At 48.7% G+C, this 19231-nt stretch overlaps 1 protein-coding gene across 1 annotated transcript in view; it reads right to left on the bottom strand.

The window, feature by feature from the left end:
• Positions 1 to 13173, bottom strand: part of fam50a (family with sequence similarity 50 member A) — a 105261-nt gene extending 92088 nt beyond the window's left edge. Inside the window, exons 1-2 of the mRNA XM_063035033.1 lie at positions 12950 to 13173; positions 7165 to 7249 (exon numbers count right to left, since the gene is read on the bottom strand). Coding sequence (XP_062891103.1) covers positions 7165 to 7249; positions 12950 to 13060 — 196 coding nt within the window. The 5' untranslated portion in view covers positions 13061 to 13173. The remainder of the gene's footprint in view (positions 1 to 7164; positions 7250 to 12949) is intronic.
• Positions 13174 to 19231: the final 6058 nt, after the last annotated feature.

Here is a 19231-nt window from a genome sequence, read left to right on the forward strand (position 1 = left end):
TTATTATTTATGATGCAACTGTAACGAAAACCAATTTCCTCCGGGATCAATAAGGTATGACTATGACTAAATATGAATAGGACTTCAGGAAGATAAATGTGAATAGGACTTTCAGAGTGCAAGTCCCTGAGCAGTGCTGTGGAACAGAGGGACCTGCAGTGGAGGCACATGGTTCCATGAAAGCAGAGTCACAGTTAGATGAAAACTCTGAAGTGTGGGATGAACCTGTGAGCAGATACAGGCCCACCTGCATGGAGAACAGCCACCGCTCCGAGCTCGCCATCAGCTGACTGCTCAGCCAGAGAAGATGGCACAGCCAAGCCCAACATCACTGCAACTCAGGGCGTTGGGAGTTCAATTCTGACAACGTCTGTAAAGAGGATGTACGTTCCGCCCCGTGAGTAAGTGCGAGGGTTTCCTCTGGGTGCTTTGTGTGGGTTTCCAAAGATGTGCAGTCAGTAGCAAGGGGAAATCTGCAGATGCTGGAAATCTGAGCAACACACACAAAATGCTACAGGAATTCAGCAGGCCAGGCAGCGTCTATGGAAAAAAAGTACAGTCGATGTTTCAGGCCAAGACCCTTTGGCAGGACTGCAGAAAAAAAGCCGAGAAGATTTAAAAGGTGGGGAGGGGAGGGGAGAGAGAAACACCAGGTGATGGGTGAAACCTGGAGGTGGAGGGGTGAAGTAAAGAGCTGGGAAGGTGAATGGTGAAAAAGACAGAACATGGAAGAAAGAAAAAGGGGGGAGGAGCACCAGAGGGCAGGCAAGGAGAGAAGGTGAGAGAGGGAAAAGGGGCTGGGAAATGGAGAAGGGGTGGGGAAGGGGGACATTACCTGAAGTTCGAGAAATCAATGTTTATGCCAGCAGGTTGGAGCCTATCCAAACAGAATACAAGGTGCTGTTCCTCCAACCGGAGCACGGCCAAATCGCGACAGCGGAGGAGGCCATAGATGGACATATTGGAACGGGAATGGGAAGTCGAATTAAAAAGGGTGGCCACTGAGAGATCCCGCCTGTTCTTGTGGACGGAGCATAGATGCTCGGTGAAGTGGTCTCCTAATCTACATCGGATCTCACCAATATATAGAAAGCCACACTGGTAGCACCAGACACAGTATAAGACCCCAACAGACACAGTATAAGATGCTCAGCATAGATGCTCGGTGAAGTGGTCTCCTAATCTACATCGGGTCTCACCAATATATAGAAAGCCACACTGGTAGCACCAGACACAGTATAAGACCCCAACAGAGATCAGTGGGGAGGGACGATTGGACAAGAGAGTCACGTAGGCAGCGATACCTGTGGAAAGTAGGTTAGTTGGTCATTGTAAATTGCCGTGTTTAGACTGGGTTGCTGGATGGTGCGGCTCGTTCTGTACTATATCTCCAAATAAATGTGTAACACACTGGGAAAGATTTCACTGCTAATGTAACGGTCTTTCTGTAGAAGCAGTGTTTAGATTAGATTATGAGGTCCTCTTTTATTGTCATTTAGTAATGCATGCATTAAGAAATGTTTGGGTTATGGTAGAATGTGAGTTGAGTCCTTCGTTCAGCAGAAGATGAAGAGGGAAGATGCTGGAGAGAACCGGTCATAGGATTCAACCCGAAGGGGACAGTGATTCGATGGAGCAGGGTGCCAAGATCAAATGAGGATCCGTGATTACGCATTTTGGGAAGAGTTGAGCTCCAACTTGTGCACATTTGACTGTTTAATTATAGTGGGCCCGGTTTGTTTTTTTTTTCTTTACTAACCCTTTAGTTAAGTTGAGATTCATAAATATAATTCCTTTAACTGCATGCAGTGTGCTGTCTGTTATTTCTTGGCACTGCGTTGTAACAGGGTAGCAGATTACACAGCATCCACAGAAACCGGGGTTGGGGTTGGGAGAGCCATCTCAGTCTCACGGGCTTGGTGGGACCGGAGTGCGTCTTCCTGAGACATAGCAGCCAAGGAAACCAGTGGGGGCATCATCCCAGATTGATTTCACTGGATGCTGTGGAAAAATAGAAAACCGACAGCACAATACAGGCTCTTCGGCCCACAATGCTGTGCCGAACATGTACCTACTTTAGAAATTACCTAGAGTTACCCATAGACCTCTATTTTTCTAAGCTCCATGTACCTATCCAGGAGTCTCTTAAAAGACCCTATCGTATCCACCTCCACCACCATCGCCAGCAGTCCATTCCACGCACTCACCACTCTCTGCGTAAAAAAGCTACCCCCGACATCTCCTCTGTACCTACTTCCAAGCACCTTAAAACTGTGTGATTGTCCTGAGCATTGATCCAGTGGGTTGTTTGTTTAAGCCTGTGTTAAGTGCTTAAGATTCGTGGCTATGGATGCTGCAGGGGTTAAGCAGTGGTGCAAATCCACGGGGTTACTGGTATCGAATGCATGGTATTGAGTGGGGTAGACTTTCGTAGCCCCAATGAATTGTTAAGTTGGACTTTAAGTACTGTTACAGCATTAGGAACAGTTACAATCATGGAGTGGAGGTTTGACAAAATGGCTTGGTTTTAGTTCAGACTAGTGCTGATGTAACGGCAGTGGAACTGTCTGGGAGAAGGGGGGCCGCAGACTGTCCATACTTTCCGGGAGGAGAGGAGCGTGGCCGAATTGAAAACTCAGTTCCCCCTAGCTGGGGTTGGAGACTTTAAAGATAAATTGCTCTCGTTTCTGCGGAGCGAGGGGCAGGAGTGGTCTGATGTGGAAGGTCTAATGAGTCTCCTGATTCGATAGTGGCCCTTACCTCCCTGGCGAATAAATGGCGAAGTGCCCAGGTGCAAAGTCCCAGTTATGGAAGGCTCAGCACATTCTTGGGAATAATATCCACCCCCCAGGGGGACGAGGAACATGAAGCTTGGGCGGAGCAGACCTCTCAGATATTAGATGAGCGGCAGTGCTTGGATGACGTGAAAAGACAGCGATTGGCAGAGTGTGAGAAGGCCGCCTGCTGATGTAGTGAGATCGGTAAAGGAACAGGACCCCTTTGCTACTTACGTGGGCCCTAGAAAACGATTTTGCCTCGACGGGAAGCCCAATGGACCTTATGACAGGGTTTTGTAACACGTTTCAGGAGAAGGGGGAGAAACTTTCCCCTCACATTTTGCGGCTAGAGAGGCAGCTGAGTTGCTTACGGCGCGGGGGAGCCATTCACACAGCTGAGGTGAATTAGTTAAGAATGGATGAAGTGGTGAAAGGTGCACAATCACAGGACCGGATTGCCTGGGGTCTCCGAATGTTTCGTAAGACGCACACCTCCCCAGCGTTTGTCGAGCTAATCAGAGAAGTAGGAGAGGAGGAGAACGCGATGGAGGCGCCAGAGGCCTCTGTCAGCAGGGTACGGTCCTCGGTAGTCGTCCCCTTGGCCGAAGTGACCATTGATAACCCACCCCGGGGACTGGTAAAGGAGCTCCTGGCAGAGTTTTGGACTGAGATGTCCTGGTTGTTATCGGTGGGTGTGGCCACCATTCACGACAAAGCCGACAAGGAGACGGACCCTCTGAGAGAACGGACCAAGCAGAGGGCTGCTAGAGAATGGGGTCCCGTGAGGAGGGGAGTGACTGGTATTGTCTGTTATAACTGTGGTGAAGACGGACACTTCAGCCGGGAGCACGAAGGACAGGAAAACCCTTAGAGTGAGCCCCCCGGGCACCTAAGCAGAGAGACCCAGTGAGGGAATGGCCTGGGGTTTTGGGGAGGGGAGCACATTCCCAGCAATATGTCAAAGAACACCCTAAAGCAAAAATCCCTATTCCTGAAGGCTTAGTGGGACCAAGCTCTAGTAATCTCTACAGATTGAATGTATTTATGCTAGAGCCATACTTGACACAGACCCTCAGGTTACTCTGCTGTACCATTCACTTTACAGCCGGTATCTCACGCATTTACCGTTGACACCACTCAGTGTGCTAGAGATCTGGGGTCTTAGTACCGATGACTATCTGTACGATGGTTACTCGTCCTTGAAGCTGAAGTTTTCGCAGGCAGATCTGGGAGTGGCTGAGGTGCTTGATACATTAGTGTTGGTTTGTCCGGACCTAGTCGAGAAGGGCAAAGCTTCAATTCTTGTGGGGACAAATACTCCTGTTGCGAAGAGGCTAGTGGGAGCCTGCAAGGAGGAAGCTGGAGGGAGCTTTCTGAAAACATTGTCCATTCACCCCGTATTCTGAAGTGCGTGGCCGCACTGGGCCGGATGATGAGCATAAAACCAGTCGTATTATGGCCTGAGGAAGCAGCTAGAGAGTCGGGAAACCCCAAATTTTCCGGAATGCCTGATGCCGAGGCCCTCTTTGTGGATGCTCTGTAAGATCTCGAAGAGGAGTCACGCTTACCTTCTGCGTACTGGTGAGGCCCGAACTGCAGATGCCCTCGGTTGTACAGGAGAACAGGATGACAGTGGTTATCAGGAAAACTTCGGAGAGGGAGGTCACACCCTTTTCCGGTGACGGTAATGTCTAGTGTCCCCGTGAGACAAGCCGATGAGAAACTCCCTCCAAGAAAGAGAAAGATGACTGCCGAGTCATTCAACTTTGGGGACTCCCCATACCTGGACGGTGATAGAGAAGATGTCTTTTCTACTGATGAGTTTGATGGGGGTTGTTCCAAGAACACTAGCCACACCATCTGGGTGACAGAGGACACCCCGTTCAGAGAAAGGTCACGGTCACGGTAACTGGTGCCCGCAGAGGTGGAGGACGTTCAGCAGCATCTGCGGAAGTTGAAGGAAGCTGGGATCACCACTGAGTCCAGAAGCCCTTGTGCGTCTCCAGTAGTGGTGGCCAGGAAGAAGAATGGGAAGGTACAGGTGTGTGTGGACTATTGGACTCTGAACAAGCGTACAGTCCCTAACTGTCCCGAGAATCGAGGACGCGCTGGCCTGCCTGAGTGGTGCGAAGTGGTTCAGTGTGCTGGACTTGAAGAGTGGGTATTATCAGATCCCCATGACTGAGGCTGTCAAAGAGAAGACGGCATTCATTTGTCCACTGGAATTCTTCCAGTTTGAAAGGATGCCCCAGGGCATATGGGGAGCCCCTCTGACTTTCCAGCATATCATGGAGAAAACAGTGGTGGATATAAACTTGCTTGAGGCCTTGGTGTGCCTGGATGATCCCGTAGTGTTCGGGTCCACCTTGGAGGAACGTGAAGCGAGGCTACTGAAGGTGCTGGGCCGCCTGAAAGCTGAAGGGTTCAAACCTTCCCTGGACAAGTGCCAGTTCTGCAAGATGTCTGTCAACTACGTTGGGCACATAGTCTCATGGGATGGAGTAGCTATCGATTCATTTAAGATGGGGGCGGTGACCACATGGCCAAGGCCCTAGACTGTGAGCGCCTTGCGCTTGTTCCTTGGGCTTAGTGGGTTCAATCAGACGTTTGTGAAGGACTACTCTACAGTGAGTCACACTTTAAATCAGCTTCTGTGCAGTTACCCTCCCTTGGGGAGGGCGAAAGTAAGGGATGGTAAAGATTATCTTAGACCTTTGGAGCAAGTCGAGATGCAAAATGTGAAGAGGCCTTTTAGTTGTTGAAGGAGCTGCTGACGAAAGCACCTGTGCTGGTTTTTACAGACCCCCGATTACCGTATGTACTGCATACATATGCCAGCAGAGAGGGCTTGGGGGGTGTTCTGTATCAGGATCAGGGCACAGGGTTGAGACCTGTCGCGTTTTTCAGCAGAGTCTGTCACCCTCTGAGCGGAAGCACCCCACACACAAATTGGAGTTCTTGGCATTGAAATGGGCTGTGGTGGATAAGCTAAGTGAATATCTATATGGTGCCGAGTCCAAGGTGAGGACGGACAACAACCCTTTAACTTATATCCTGACCTCGGCGAAATTAAATACCACAGGCCATCGGTGGTTGGTGGCGTTGTCTGCCTATAATTTCAGCCTGAAATGCTGGCCGGGGAGTCGGAACATTGATGCCAATGCTTTGTCCCAATGTGCACAGGAAGTATTGGACAGGGACGGAGAGTGGAAGAGGGTTCCTGCCCCTGGAGTCAAAGCCATGTGCCAGTTTTCCATTACGGGGAAGGCAGAGGAAAGGCAAGGGCAAGATTGAGTGGGTGATCATTTGGGAGCTTCTAACGGTGCCGTTCCACAGGCTGACTGCAACCTGAACCTGAATGCTCTGGAGACAGAGCAGTTGCTGGAGAAGTGGGAGCTGCTTAGCGAGATGACCCAGCCATCAGCACTGTTCGATCAGCAGTCGCAAAAGGGGACATGGCTCAAGCCGACAAGACGAAACACTCCACGGTGTCTCTACTACTGAGAGGATAGTCTAGATTGGAGCTGAGGAACCAGATTCTATACCTGGTCGCGTCGTCTCCAGACCGGCCTCTGCGTCCCCAGCAGGCTCTGCCTGAGAAGTATCGGAATCACTTCATGATGATTCTGGCCATTTGAGGGCTGACAGGACCTATGGATTGCTCAGAGATCGGTTCTACTGGTCCCGGGTGAAGTCGGAGGTCAAAGAGTGCTCCATGCGTTCGATGTATACAGAGGAAGGTGCTGCCGAAAAGGGCTGCTCCGTTATCCCAGTTGCAGACTGTGGGTCCACCTGATCTGGTGTGTCTGGATTCCCTGTCAATTGAGCCTGATGCCAGCAACATGGCGAATGTCGTGGTTATTGCAGATCACTACACCAGATGTATGCAAGCCTTCCCTACCAAGGATCAGAGGGCGTACACCGTGGCCAAAGTGTTATGTTTATTATGGCCTCCCCAGGTAAACAGGAAAGAGCCCTGGGAGTGTCTGAAGCAGAAGAAGTAGATGATGAGGTAAAGAGGCCCCGAAGAGTCAGGAGACCCCAGACAGACTGGCCTATGTCGCACCCGGGGAACAGATTGAAGCACTATCCCCTTGGTGAGCTATGTCACTGCCATTTACAACTGGCTTGGACTTTGTGCTTCGTATGAAGAGGTGACAAATTATCGCAACGTCATGTGCGGGGAGAGTGTAACACCCTGGGAAAAGTTTCACTCTAAAATCAATCCAACCCTTCTCTTCCAAATGGTCCTCCATTTTTCTGTCATCTACCTGCCTACCCAAGATGTTCTCCAGACTCTCTCCAATGCCAACACGTCCTAACTGTTCACAGCACTCTGAATGCAGTCCGATCAACACTGTTTTAAGCCTCAGCGTTATACCCTTACCCACGGTGCTGGACTTCAGCTCGGCCTCCACCGCATCGTAGTGCGTCGAGAATTTCTTGTCGATGTTGGACTTGACCAGATTCTCCTGTAATATTAGGTTAAGCAGAATCAGCAAACCCGTCTGGTTCACCCAACAGTCCACCAACCCAGGGTGGGAGCATGTTTTCATGGCAAAGCACAGGCAAACACTCAGCACAGTTCCCACACAGACCAATTCCCCACTCTAGCTTTCAGACTATTCAGCTCATCATGACAGTGCCCTGCTTTTTATTATGACAATGCCTGCCCCCACCCCGACCCCCCCACTCCCCCGATCCTCCCCTCTCCACCCAATCCTGCAGGCTTCTCCCTCCCCTGAGCAAAGTCATTGCTGTGTCCACATACTGGCCATCTGGGCAGCGAATCCCAAATCAGTCTCACCCTCCCATTGTTCCATTGCAGGTTCTCCCAGATCTGACTCCCTCTGGTTAGTGCTGTACTCGCCCCCTCTGTGCCAGTGATAACCACCCCACCCTCTCATTCCCACCACTGTCCTCCCCATCACTTCACAAATCTCCCCACCCTCCCATCCCCATCACTTCACCAATCTCCCAACCCCACACCCTGACACCCTACCCTCCGGCCCGACACCCCCACCACTGTCCTCCCCATCACTTCACCAACCTCCCCACCTTCCCACCCCCATCACTTCACAAATCTCCCCACCCTCCCATCTCCGTCACTTCACCAATCTCCCAACCCCACCCCCTGACACCCTACCCTCCGGCCCGACACCCCCACCACTGTCCTCCCCATCACTTCACCGCCCCTTTTCCATCACCAACCCCACTGTAAATCATATCAAAATACCCAGTGCCCCTCACCAATCTCAGCACCCTACACCCCAATACCCCATCCTGCACCTTGATACCCCACCCTGTGCCCCAACCACTTCACCTTGTGCTCCAGCACCCCCACCCTACACCCCAATACCCTGACCTACACACCCTGTGCCCTGACATCTCTCCCTACACCACAAAACCCCACAACACACCTCGGCTGCCTATCCTACACCCCAGTAAGAGCTACCAGACAGGAGGCGGGACACAGGTCCAGCAGCGAAGTTTGAAAGGGGAAAGCTTCACGGGAACTTGGCTATAACCAGAGTACCAATCGTGTGTTGGAGAGCAGGGAAGGTTCAGGCATAAAAGGGAGACACTGCCTAGCGGAGCGGTCATCGATGGAGCGGTCTGAGTCAGAGTGGTAGGGCTTTGGCTCATTCGGGCTTCGGCGAGGTAAGTGGACTTGTTTTTTCCTTGCATTTTTTTGAGGAATAGGAAGCATGTCTGTAGGGTTAGTATTTCGTTCTGGGTGTCAGACGTGGGAATCTTCTAGTCTCCCAGGCCACATCTGTGCCAGGAGCACTGAGATGCAGCTCCTGTGAGACCGTGTAAGGCATCTGGAACTGTGGCTTGATGACCTACAGCGTATTAGGGAAAGTGAGCAGGAGATAGATAAGAGGTACAGGGAGTTAGTCACCCCAAGGCCGCAGGAGTTAGACAAGTGGGTGACCGTCAGGGAAGAGTTCAGATAGTAGAGGGCACCTCTGTGACCATCCCCCTCAGTAATCGTTACCTCGTTTTGGATGCTGTTGAGGGGGGTGACCTGACAGAGGATGACCATGGCATTTGGGTCTCTGGCACTGAGCCTGGTTCAGCGGTGCAGAAGAGAAAGAGGGAGATAAGGAATGTGGTAGTCTTAGGGGATTCTGTAGTGAGGGGAACAGACAGGAGGTTCAGTCAGCCTGACAGAGATACCCGCATGGTGTGTTGCCTCCCAGGTGCCAGGGTACAGGATGTCTCGGATCGGGTGCAGAGTATTCTGAAGGGAGAGGGTGAACAGCCAGAAGTCTTGGTACACGTTGGTACCAATGACATTGGTAGAAAATGGGAGGATGTCCTGAAGAGACTTTTCAGGGAGTTGGGTAGGAAGCTGAAAAGCAGGATCTCCAGGGTAGTAATCTCAGGACTGCTGCCTGTGCCACGTGCTAATGAGTGCAAGAGTAGCAGTTTGAGGATAAAGGGGAAGCCTTTTAGGACCGAGATGAGGAAAAACTACTTCACACAGAGAGTGGTGAAACTGTGGAATTCTCTGCCACAGGAAACAGTTGAGGCCAGTTCATTGGCTATATTTAAGAGGGAGTTAGATATGGCCCTTGTGGCGAAAGGGATCAGGGGGTATGGAGAGAAGGCAGGTACAGGGTTCTGAGTTGGATGATCAGCCATGATCGTACTGAATGGTGGAACAGGCTTGAAGGGCCGAATGGCCTACTCCTGCACCTATTTTCCATGTTTCTATGTTTATCAGGCATATTAATGCATGGGTGAGGGACCAGTGTAGGGGGCAGGGCTTCGGTTTCTTGGATCATTGGGGCCTCTTCTGGAGGAGGTGCGACCTGTACAAAAAGGACGGGTTACACCTGAACCCAAAGGGGTCCAATATCCTAGCAGGCAGGCTTAATAGAGCTGTTAGAGAGGGTTTAAACTAATTTGGCAGGGGGATAGGAACTGAAGTGATAGGGCTGAGGAAGGGGAAAACAGAAGTAAATGATGCAATACAGATAATAGAAAGGACAGGCAGGAGATGAGGCGTAATCACAGCCAGTGGGATGACTTACAGGGCAATGGAGGTGGGGGTGCAGCTAAAACAGAAAGCAACAAATACTGGACTGAAAGTGTTATATTTGAATGCACATGGCATAAGAAATAAAATGGACCATCTTGAAATTCAACTACAGATTGGCAGGTCTGACGTTGTGGTCATCTCTGAAACTTGGCAAAAGGATGGCTGCCATTGGGAGCTGAATATCTAAGGATATACGGTGTATTGGAAAGATAGGTTAGTCGGCAGAGGGGATGGTGTGATCCTGTGTATAAGAAATAATATTAAATCATTAGAAAGGGACAACATAGGATCGGAAGGTGTAGAGTCCCTAAGGGTTGAATTAAGAAATGGCAAGGGTAAAGGGACCCTAATGGCAGATGCATTCAGGCCTCCAAATAGCAGCCGGAATGTGGATTACAAATTACAGCATGAAATAGAAAAGGTTGGGGATTTTAACATGAAAGTGGATTTGGAAAACCAGGCCAGTACTGGACCTCAGGAGAGAGAACTTGTAGAATGTCTGGCTTTATAGAACAGCTTGTTGAGCCCTAGGGGATCGGCTGTGCTGGATTGGGTGTTGTGCAATGATCCGGAGGTGATAAGAGAGCTTAAGGATAAGGAACCCTTAGGGAACAGTAATCACAATATGATTGAGTTCACTTTGAAATTTGAGAAGGAAAAGCTAAATTCCAATGTATCGGTATTTCAGTGGAATAAATGAGGGGGACTGGCCAAAGCTGACTGGAAAGGGACACTAGCAGGAAGGACAGCAGAGCAGTAATGGCTGGAGTTTCTGCAAAAAATCAACGACGTGCAAGACAGATATATTCCAAATAAAAAGAAATTTTCAAAGGGAAGGACACTACCGTGGTTGACAAGTGAAGTCAGAGCCAAAGTAAAAGCAAAAAGCTAGCTGGAAGATAGAGGATTGGGAAGCTTTTAATAACTTGCATTAGGAAATTAAGGTCATTAGGAAGGAAAAGATGAATTATGAAAAGAAGCTGGCGACTGATATCAAAGAAGACACTAAAAGCTTCTTTAAGTATATAAAGGATAAAAGAGAGTGGAGGGTAGATATTGGACCAATAGAAAATGACGCTGGAGATATTGTAATGAGAGATGCAGAGATGGCAGAAGAACTGAATGCATCTTTTGCATCAGTCTTCACAGTGAAAGATGTCTGCAGTATATCAGACAGTCAAGAAGGTCAGGGAAGAGAAGTTTGTGCAGTGAAAATTAGACTGAGAAGGTGCTCAGAAAGCTTAACGGTCTGAGGGTGGATAAATCTCCTGGACCTGATGCAATGCACCCTCGGGTTCTGAAGGAAGTAGTCAGAGAGATTGCGGAGGCATTAACGATGATCTTTCAAGAATCGATAGATTCTGGCATTGTACCGGATGAATGGAAAATTGCAAATGTTACTCCGCTATTTAAGAAGTGGGGGTGGGGAGTCAACAGAAAGGAAACTATAGACCTGTTAGCCCAACATCAGTGGTTGGGAAGTCATTGGAATCAATTGTTAGGGATGAGATTATGGAGTACCTGGAGGCACATGACAAGATAGGCAAATCCTGCCTGACTAACCAACCGCAATTTTTTGAGTAAATTACAAGCAGGGTGGACAAAGGAGGTGCAGTAGATGTGGTGTACTTGGGTGTGTCACACATGAGGCTGCTTAGCAGATAGGAGCCCATGGAATTACAGGGAAGTTACTAGAATAGGTAGAGCATTGGCTGATAGGCAGAAAACAAGAGTGGGATCCTATTCTGGCTGGCTGCTAGTTACCAGTAGAGTTCCACAGGGGTCAGTGTTGGGACCTCTGCTTTTTACAATGTATGTCAATGACTATGGGATTAATGGATTTGTGGCCAAATTTGCCAATGATACAAAGGAGCGGGTAGTGTTGAGGAAACAGAATTCCTGCACAGAGACTTAGTTTAGGGGAATAGGCAAAGAAGTGGCAAATGAAATACAATGTTGGTGTACGGTTATGCACTTTGGTGGAAGAAATAAAATAAAAGACTATTATTGAGATGGGGAGATCATTCAAAATGCAAGTATGCAAAGGGACTTGGGAGTCCTCGTGCAGGATACCCTAAAGGCTAACTCCAGGTTGAGTCAGTGGTGCAGATGGCCAATGCAATCTTGGCATTCATTTCTAGAGGTATAGAATATAAGAGCAAGGATTTGATGTTGAGGCTCCATGAGGCATTCGTGAGACCACACTTGAAGTATTGTATGCAGTTTTGGGCTCCTTATTTTAGAAAGGATATACTGACATTAGAGAGGCTTCAGAGAAGATTCACGAGAATGATTCCAGGAATGAAAGGGTTACTGTATGAGGAATGTCTGGCAGCTCTTGGGCTGTATTCCTTAGAGTTCAGGAGAATGAGGGGGGATCTCATAGAAACATTCCAAATGATAAAAGGCCTGAACAGATTAAATATGGCAAAGTTATTTCCCATGGTCGGGGAGTCTAGGACAAGAGGGCACGACTTCCGGATTGAAAGACATCCATTTAGAACAGAGAAGCGGAGAAATTACTTTAGTCAGAGGGTGGTAAATCTGTGGAATATGCTCCCATGAGTGGCTGTGGAGGCCAAGTCATTGGGTGCATTTAAGGCAGAGATAGATAGGTTCTTGATTAGCCAGGGCATCAAAGGGTGTGAGAAGAAGGCAGGGGAGCCAGGATGACTGGAAGAATTGGATCAGCCCATGATTGAATGGCGAAGCAGACTCAATGGGCCAAATGGCCTGCTTCTACTCTTATATCTTATGGTCTTAATACCTCACTCTGCACATGAACCACCCACCTGACAAACCAATTCCCCTCACTACACCCCATACCACCCACACTACACTCTGAACCACCCATCCTGCACCCCTAATCTCCTCACATCGCTCTTACATCCCAAAGGCCCCTCACTTTACTTTCACCCCATTATTCCCCACTATCCCATCTCTTCCTCCACACTCTCCCTACAATATCCCCTTCTCCCACTTCTTGTTTACTCACCTAAAGCTCCATACACCCCCATCCCCTCTCCACTGACTCCCCCCACAGGCTCCTCATCCCAACCCTCCTCATCCCTTCCCCTCCCCCACTGTGGGTCGCGGTCCCTTTAAGAGCCGCCATCTTGACCTCAGCGATCTTCTGCTTGAGTTGTTGCAGCTGCTCTCGCTGCTTCTCTCGTTTCTTCATCAGCTGCATGGCCCGGCCGGCCTCGCTCGCCGCGCCCTTGTACTGCGCCATGCCGTCCCCCCTTCTCAGCCCACACCGCAGCCGCCGCTCCCTCCCCTAAAACAAGTACGCGGCCCCGAAGCCGAACAAACAGCCGCCACAACACTCGGCGCAGGCGCACTGGGGGTGTACGCCGGCAACTGGAAACAACCCGCAGGCGCTGGTGCCGGCGGCCGAGCGTCCTCTCCCCTATTGCCGGATGCACGCAGGCGCACTGGCTCCAGCTCAAACGCATCGGGCTCATCGCTCCGGGAAATTGATGCGAGATCGGCAACGCATGCGCACAAACGTAGGAAACGGCGGCTGCCGATGCGCATGCGCACTCTCTCCCCAACTGAGGGAGCGCCGCGTTGTTTGGGACAGTGAAGGAGCGCTGCACTGTCGTTGGGAGGCGTTGTTAATGATGGATGTGAAATCCAGATGCTAGGAAAGATTCCATAGCCATCCCCCGGTGCTCTCCCATTGCCGCTCCCGCAACAAACTGGCTGTCGGAGCGTAGTCAGCCTCTGTCTATTGAGTTGGTATTGATTATTATGTGCGTTAATATATAGACCGGTCGTGGTCTGGGGTAGATATTGTACTCCACTAGCCGACTTCTCGGGTAGATCAGCCCCGCTCATTGAATAGTAGGCCAGACTAGAGGGGCTGAATGGCCTTCTCCTGTCTGTTTCTGCTTAGGCTGGGATGGTGGTGGTTTCCAACCTGTCCCATCACAACCGTCAACCCCTTTCCCTCTCCAAGTGCCTATGGTCCCAAGACCACCCGCCAGGATCAGCCCCTCCCTGACTCATCCCAAACCTCCCACTCTGCTAGCCTGCTCTCAATTGGCCCATGAAGGGAAATAGGCCATTTGGCCCCTCAAGTCTGTGCCAACCCTACATCAACCCTTCCGCCTGCTCCACCAAAATTCCCAAAGCCGCCCCCATGCTCATTGGCAGATTGACCCCACCTCACTGGGATGCTGGAGAAATTGGCAGTGGCCAGGAGTAATCTACATGACCTCCACGCAGAGTGCTGCAGGCAGGGATTGAAAGACTTGCAAACCATCTGAAATGGAGGCTCCAATGCACAGAGATGCAGAGGGTTGTAGATTCAGCCAGTGTCATCATGCACACAACCCTCCCCATCCTCAATGCCTCACGAAGGCAGCATCCATCATCAAGGATCCGCACCACCTATGACATTATTACCATCAGCAAGGAGTGGAAGACCCTCACTCAATATTTTAGTAACAGCTTCTTACCCTGCCTCAGATTTTTGAATGCTCCCGTACTAATTTTATTTTCTTGTAACTTAAAGTAATTTTTTTGCACTGTAACAAGGCCACCAAACACCAAATTTCTCTACTTTGTGCCAGAATCAGAATCAGGTTTATTATAGTGGCAGGTTATGTGAAATTTGTTAACTTAGCAGCAGCAGTTCAATGCAATACATAAAATAGAAAAAAAAATAAGGTAATAAATAAATCTTACTCAGTATACTTTATACAGTATATATACATTGAATAGATTAAAAATCATGCAAAAACAAATCATAGTCATAGTCATACTTTATTGATCCCAAGGGAAATTGGTTTTTGTTACGGTTGCACCATAAATCATAAATAGTAATAAAACCATAAATAGTTAAATAATAATATGTAAATTATGCCAGGAAATAAGTCCAGGACCAGCCTATTGGCTCAGGGTGTCTGACCCTCCAAGGGAGGAGTTGTAAAGTTTGATGGCCACAGGCAGGAATGACTTGCTATGACGCTCTGTGTTGCATCTCAGTGGAATGAGTCTCTGGCTGAATGTATTCCTGTGTCCAACCAGTACATTATGTAGTGGATGGGAGACATTGTCCAAGATGGCATGCAACTTGGACAGCATCCTTTCAGACACCACCGTCAGAGAGTCCAGTTCCATCCCCACAACATCACTGGCCTTATGAATGAGTTTATTGATTCTGTTGGTGTCTGCTACCCTCAGCCTGCTGTCCCAGCACACAACAGCAAACATGATCGCACTGGCCACCACAGACTCGTAGAACATCCTCAGCATTGTCCGGCAGATGTTAAAGGACCTCAGTCTCCTCAGGAAATAGAGACGGCTCTGACCCTTCTTGAAGACAGCCTCAGTATTCTTTGACCAGTCCAGTTTATTGTCAATTTGTATACCCAGGTATTTGTATTCCTCCACCATGTCCACCCTGACCCCCCTGGATGGAAACAAGGGTCACCGGTACCTTAGCTCTCCTCAGGTCTACCACCAGCTCCTTAGTCTTTTATACATTAAGCTGCAGATAATTCTGCTCACACCATGTGACAAAGTTTCCTACCGTAACCCTGTACTCAGCCTCAACTCCCTTGCTGATGCATCCAACTATGGCAGAGTCATCAGAAAACTTCTGAAGATGACAAATACTATATATTACAAAAGTGAGATAGTGTCCAAGGCTTCACTGTCCATTTAGGAATCAGATGGCAGAGGGGAAGAAGCTGTTCCTGAATCGCTGAGTGTGTGCCTTCACATTTCTGTGCCTCCTACTTGATGGTAACAGTGAGAAAAAGACATGCCCTGGGTGCTGGAGGTCTTTAATAATGGACGCTGCCTTTCTGAGATACTGTTCTCTAAAGATGTCCTGGGTACTTTGTAGACTAGTACCCAAGATAAAGCCGACTAAATTTACAACCCTCTGCAGCTTCTTCTGGTCCTGTGCAGTAGCCCCTCCATACCAGACAGTGATGCAGCCTGTCAGAATGCTCTCCATAGAAGTTTTTGAGTGTATTGACATGCCAAATCTCTTCAAACTCCTAATAAAGTATAGCTGCTGTTTTGCCTTCTGTATAGCTACATTGATATGTTGGGACCAGGTTAGATCCTCAGAGATCTTGACACCCAGGATCTTGAAGCTGCTCGCTCTCTCCACTTCTGATCCCTCTATGAAGATTGGATTCCTTCATCTTACCCCTCCTGAAGTCCACAATCAGCTCTTTCGTGTTACTGACGTTGAGTGCCAGGTTGTTGCTGCGACACCACTCCACTAGTTGGCATATCTTGCTCCAGTATGCCCTCTCATCACCACCTGAGATTCTGCCAACAATGGTTGTATTGTCAGCAAATTTATAGATGGTATTTGAGCTATGCCTCGCCGCAATCCTGGGTATAGAGAGAGTAGAGCAGTGGGCTAAGCACACACCCCTGAGGTACGCTGGTGTTGATCATCAGCGAGGAGGATATGTTATCACCAATCCATACAGATTGTGGTCTTCTAGTTAGGAAGTCAGGATCCAATTGCAGAGAGAGGCACAGAGGCCCAGGTTCTGCAACTGTGATAATAAACCTGATTCTTGCTGGCTGGAACTGAGAGGCTGGTGATCCACACCCAACGCCGCCTACAAATCATGTTGCTCCTCAGTTGACCTGAGTCAGAATGGACCAGTCGGGCCGAAGGGCCACTCTGTGAGCTGCCCTCGTCCAACCACACAGAATCCACAGCCAAGGTCACCAACACCCGTTTCCTCAGGAGGCTGGATCAGAATCAGGTGTAGTGCAACTGGCAGATGTCACGAAATGTGTAACCACCAGCAGTACAGTGCAATGTATAATAAAAACTAAATTACAGTCAATTTTAAAAATTAAAATGTTAGTGCAAAAAGAGAAAAAAAAAAGTAGTGAGTGAGGTACTGTTCGTGGGTTCAACGTCCATTTAGAAATCGGATGGCAGAGAAGCTGTTCCTGAATCACTCGAGTGCGTGCCTTCAGGCTCTGGAGGCCAACGGCAGAGCTCAGTACGTGGACTCTGTCTACACTTCTCCCTGCCTCGGTAAAGCAGCCAACACCATCAAAGACCCCACCCACCTCAAACACGTCCTCTTCTCCCCTCTCCCATCGGACAGAAGATACAAAGCCCTGAAAACACATCCCACCAGGCTCAAGGACAGCTTCCACCCGCTGTTATCAGACTATTCAACGGTCCCCCAGTACGATAAGATGGCTCTTGACCTCACAATCTACCTTATGACCTTGCACCCTATTGTCTGTCTGCCTGCACTGCACTCTGCAGCTGTTACACTTTATTCTGCATTCGGTTAATACTTCACTCGAGCTCAATGCACTGTGTCACGATCTGATCTGTATGAACAGTATGCCAGACAAGCTTTTCACTGTAGCTCAGCATGTGACGATAAAACACCAATTCCTTCTATTCACTGGAAACCACAGCCATTCTGGAGCAATTAAATAAACCAAATGCATGTTAGAACATAGAAAGCCTACAGCACAATACAGGCCCTTCGGCCCACAATGCTGTGCCAAACATGTACTCACCTTAGAAATTACCTAGGGTAATTTAGCCCTCTATTTTTCTAACTTATCCAGGAGTCTCTTAAAAGACCCTATCTTATCCGCCTCCACCACCGTCGCCGGCAGCCCATTCCATGCAGTCACTACTTTCTGCATAGAAAACTGACCCCTGACATCTCCTCTGTACCTACTTCCAAGCACCTTAAAACTGTGCCCTCTCATACTAGCCATTTCAACCCTGGGAAAAAGCCTCTGACTATCCACACAATCAATGCGTCTCATCATACACCTCTATCAGGTCACCTCTCATCCCCCGTCGTTGCAAGAAAAGGCCGAGTTTACTCAACCTATTCTCATAAGGTATGCTCCCCAATTCAGGCAACATCCTTGTAAATCTCCTCTGCACCCTTTCTATGGTTTCCACGTCCTTCCTGTTGCGAAGTGACCAGAACTGAGCACAGTACTCCAAGTGGGGTCTGACAAGGGTCCTATATAGCTGCAACATTACCTCTTGGCTCTTAAACTCAATCCCACAATTGATGGAGGCCAATGCCTTAACCACAGAGTCAACCTGTGCAGCAGCTTTGAGTGTCCTATGGACTCGGACCCCAAGATCCCTCTGATCCTCCACACTGCCAAGAGTCTTACCATTAATATTATATTCTGCCAGAATAGATCCCCGAGGCACACCACAGGTCACTGACCTCCATGCAGAACATGACCCGTCTACAACCACTCTTTGCTTTCTGGGAGCAAGCCAATTCTGGATCCATAAAGCAAGGTCCCCTTGGATCCCATGCCTCATCACTTTCTCAATAAGCCTTGCATGGGGTACCTTGTCAAATGCCTTGCTGAAATCCATATGCACTACATCTACTGCTCTTCCTTCGTCAATGTGTAGAGTCACATCCTCAAAAAATTCACTCAGGCTCGTAAGGCATGACCTGCCTTTGACAAAGTCATGCTGACTATTCCTAATCATATTATGCCTCTCCAAATATTCATGAATCCTGCCTCTCAGGATCTTCTCCATCAACTTACCAACCACTGAAGCAAGACTCACTGGTCTATAATTTTCTGGGCTATCTCTACTCCCTTTCTTGAATAAAGGAACAACTTTCACAACCTTCCAATCCTCCGGAACCTCTCCCATCCCCATTGATGATGCAAAGATCATCGCCAGAGGCTCAACAATCTCCTCCCTTGCCTCCCACAGTAGCCTGGGGTACATCTCGTCTGATCCCGGTGACTTATCCAACTTGATGCTTTCCAAGAGCTCCAGCACATCCTCTTCCTTAATATCTACCTGCTCAAGCTTTTCAGTCTGCTGTAAGTCATCTCTATAATCGCCAAGATCCTTTTCCGTAGTGAATACTGAAGCAACATATTCATTAAGTACCTCTGCAATCTCCTCCGGTTCCATACACACTTTTCCACTGTCACACTTGATTGGTCCTATTCTCTCACATCTTATCCTCTCGCTCTTCACATTCTTGTAGAGTGCCTTGGGGTTTTCTTTAATCCTGTCCACCAAGGCCTTCTCATGGCCCTTTCTGGCTCTCCTAATTTCATTCTTAAGGTCCTTTCTGCTAGTCTTATAATCTTCTAGATCTCTATCATTACCTAATTTTTTTTTAACCTTTTGTAAGCTCTTCTTTTCTTCTTGACTAGGTTTACAACAGCCTTTGTACACCACTGTTCCTGTACCCTATCATCCTTTCCCTGTCTCATTGGAATATACCCATGCAGAACCCACACAAATATCCCTTGATCATTTGCCATATTTCTTCTGTACGTTTCCCTGAGAACATCTGTTTTCAATTTATGTTTCCAAGTTCCTGTCTCATATTTCCCCTTACTCCATTTAAATGTTTCCCCTAGCTTGTCTGTTCCTATC

The sequence above is a fragment of the Mobula hypostoma genome, chromosome 28 (genome assembly GCF_963921235.1).
Source record: "Mobula hypostoma chromosome 28, sMobHyp1.1, whole genome shotgun sequence".
Taxonomy (NCBI): domain Eukaryota; kingdom Metazoa; phylum Chordata; class Chondrichthyes; order Myliobatiformes; family Myliobatidae; genus Mobula; species Mobula hypostoma.